We start from the raw sequence: 2741 nt of genomic DNA on the forward strand, positions 1-2741 counted from the left end.
ATATCCACCTGTTAGGGGAGGTGCGCATTATGCAAATATCGCACGCCAATTCCATTGGCTTGTTTTAGTTCTCTCGAAGCTGATAGGGGCTCTCTAGCGATATCCCAATTCGTCGGTCACTACTGACGTACGTCTCCGTTCCCTCCTTCAGGGAACGAGGGTTACATACGTAACCGAGACGTTTTGGAAAATAATGAAATCAGATTACGAGAAATTCAAAGCCACATCATCCAAGACAACACCTTATTCAACAACATTCAACGAGTTAGTCTGTCCACAATGGCTCGCATTCTCAAGCGAAACCAAATCAGAATGAAACCACTTTATAAGGTGCCGTTTGAGAGAAACTCTCAAAGAAACAAAGAGTTCAGACGAGCATATGTGGATGTAAGTACTATATTGACTGCAGTACACTACACACAACATTGTTTCCCAGTGTACTGGATAACACCATATTGAGTGATTTTTGTTCTTTGTTTTCAGGGAGTACTGGAAATGGATGCTCATGCAATCCCACATGAGTTCATCTTTATAGATGAGGCTGGGTTCAACCTAGCAAAGACCAGAAGAAGAGGGAGAAACCTCATTGGCCACAGAGCCATTATAGATGTTCCTGGCCAACGTGGTGGGAACATCACAATGTGCGCTGCCATCTCCAATATGCATGGTGTCCTCCACCGTCATGCCAAACTTGGACCATACAACACAGCCCATATTCTCACATTTCTGGACAGACTTCACAACATTCTCATACCACCAGAGCGTATGAATGATGCAGACCATCAAAGAAACCGGTACGTTGTAGTATGGGACAACGTGAGCTTTCATCGTGCAGCCCCAGTCCAAAACTGGTTTGCTGACCACCCAACATTTCTCGTGCAATACCTCCCACCATACTCCCCATTTCTGAACCCCATAGAAGAATTCTTTTCGGCATGGCGGTGGAAGGTATACGACCGGCAGCCCTTTGTGCGCATGCCTCTTGTGCAGGCCATGGAAGAGGCATGTGATGAGATTGATGTGGGTGCAATTCAGGGATGGATAAGGCACTCAAGGCGCTTCTTCCCTCTGTCTGGCAAGGGAAGATATTGCCTGTGATGTTGACGAGGCGTTGTGGCCAGACCCGGCTGTGCGGCAAGATGCTGCCTAATTATTTTTCTTGCCTTTTTTTTGTTGTTTTTTTTTTACTGTAATATATTTTTTTTCAGAAATTTTCTTTTTCAGTTTACTTTTTTTGTAAGAATATTTTTGTTCAGTCCCATGTAAATATATCTGCTGTGCTTATGTTGTACTGACTTGTTTACTGTAGTGAAGGAAAAAAAAATAAAAATGTTGCAACAGCATGTGTGTGTATCTGCAAATATTTCTGTGCATGTGAACAATCTGATACATATTTTAGTATTATGGCAAAGCATACTAAAGATGGGTGTGCTTTTCATTATGCCCAACAGTGTGTAGGTGGTTAGGCAAAAATCTGGTAATATGAATGAAGTGTGTGCCATTTCATGCAAAAGTTTGATTTTGATAATGCTCTGTGTAGTTTCGGTTGCAGTGCTTCATTTTGCAGGATATATGAGGTATTTTGCAGTTTGGGTGTGGTTTTGTGAATTGTGTTAAGTGTTTTGATAAAACCAGACTAGTTTGAAAAATTGTGTGTTAGCAATTGGAAAAAACTGTAAAGTGATCTTACAGTAGATTCAAGTAGATGAAGTAGTTCATCTTACGAGAAGAAAAGTTCAAAAACCGAAGAACTAAATATTGACTGTTATAACACAGTACAGTATACTGTCAATTACAGTAATACATAAATGCCATCCTCTGCACCCTTGGCCAAATTTCATTACAGTATATAGCTGTTTCTTGGTCTTCTGACAAAAGACTTTCATTGACAATCATGAATTTGAGGGTGTACATGTGCTACAGTTTACTGGACACAGAATAGTGAAATTTCCCACATATAAAGTACTGTTGCTGTGTACTGTAATTATATTGTTTGTGTAAGTAGTATAAAACCCTGCTGATGATTCTAAAGGATAGGATACAATTTCTAAAGCACAATCACCTGTGCTCCTGTTTATATTATCCTGATATCCCGAGATTCTGATTGGTGTGTCATTATTTTTGTTACTGAATGTTTACTGATGGATAAATGTGTGCTATTTGAGTTTACATAGTGACACTTGAGTTAATTATACTATGTGTTTCTATGAATGAGAACATGGTTAAGCCACTGTAAAATAAGGGCATTTTTGTGTAGAGTTTTGCAGAAATCATTAAGAAAATTGGAATGTGTATGAAAACAAGTGAAACTTGTTTATAGTTTTGAGAAGTGTGTCTTTGTTTTGAGAAATGAATAAATGGGTTTGGAAATTGTGCTTCACAGTGCAAAATGTGTTTTAGTGAGTGACAATGTGTTTAGAATTTTGCAAAAAGAGTGCATGAGATTTGCAAACAGTGTCTAACTGCCTGAACTTTAAGGTTTTGCAGAGAGTGATTTATTCAAACAAACTGGTTTAGGCATTTGAGAATTTGGTTTATAGAATGGGTTTTAGTGTCTTAGCAATCGTGTTGGCAGGCATGCTAAGGGTGGGTTTTAAGGTAGTGCTGGCCCAACTGTGGAAACACAACTTGATTTTGGCCTTGGTGCTTGAGGACCGAGGCTATTGGCCCTGCCCGGCACGTCATTAGCCCTGGCTCGCACTGGCCCGACAGTGGAAAAGCGGCTATTCATTCACATTTGT

At 39.9% G+C, this 2741-nt stretch overlaps 1 protein-coding gene across 1 annotated transcript; it reads left to right on the forward strand.

The window, feature by feature from the left end:
• Nucleotides 1-214: 214 nt before the first annotated feature.
• On the forward strand, nucleotides 215-1100 carry LOC137003927 (uncharacterized). The gene is made up of 2 exons (XM_067364240.1): nucleotides 215-387; nucleotides 484-1100. Exons 1-2 carry the CDS (start codon nucleotides 280-282, stop codon nucleotides 1096-1098), a joined length of 723 nt encoding a protein of 240 aa, XP_067220341.1. The 5' UTR covers nucleotides 215-279; the 3' UTR covers nucleotides 1099-1100.
• The last annotated feature ends 1641 nt before the right edge of the window (nucleotides 1101-2741 follow it).

The sequence above is a fragment of the Chanodichthys erythropterus genome, chromosome 16, assembly GCF_024489055.1.
Source record: "Chanodichthys erythropterus isolate Z2021 chromosome 16, ASM2448905v1, whole genome shotgun sequence".
NCBI classification, from domain to species: Eukaryota; Metazoa; Chordata; class Actinopteri; order Cypriniformes; family Xenocyprididae; genus Chanodichthys; species Chanodichthys erythropterus.

Bases quoted from the DNA above. Each gene is read 5' to 3' on its own strand.
- LOC137003927 (XM_067364240.1), top strand. From the start codon at position 280: ATGGCTCGCATTCTCAAGCGAAACCAAATCAGAATGAAACCACTTTAT. The intron at 388-483 runs GTAAGTACTATA...CTTTGTTTTCAG, and splicing joins TCAGACGAGCATATGTGGAT to GGAGTACTGGAAATGGATGC.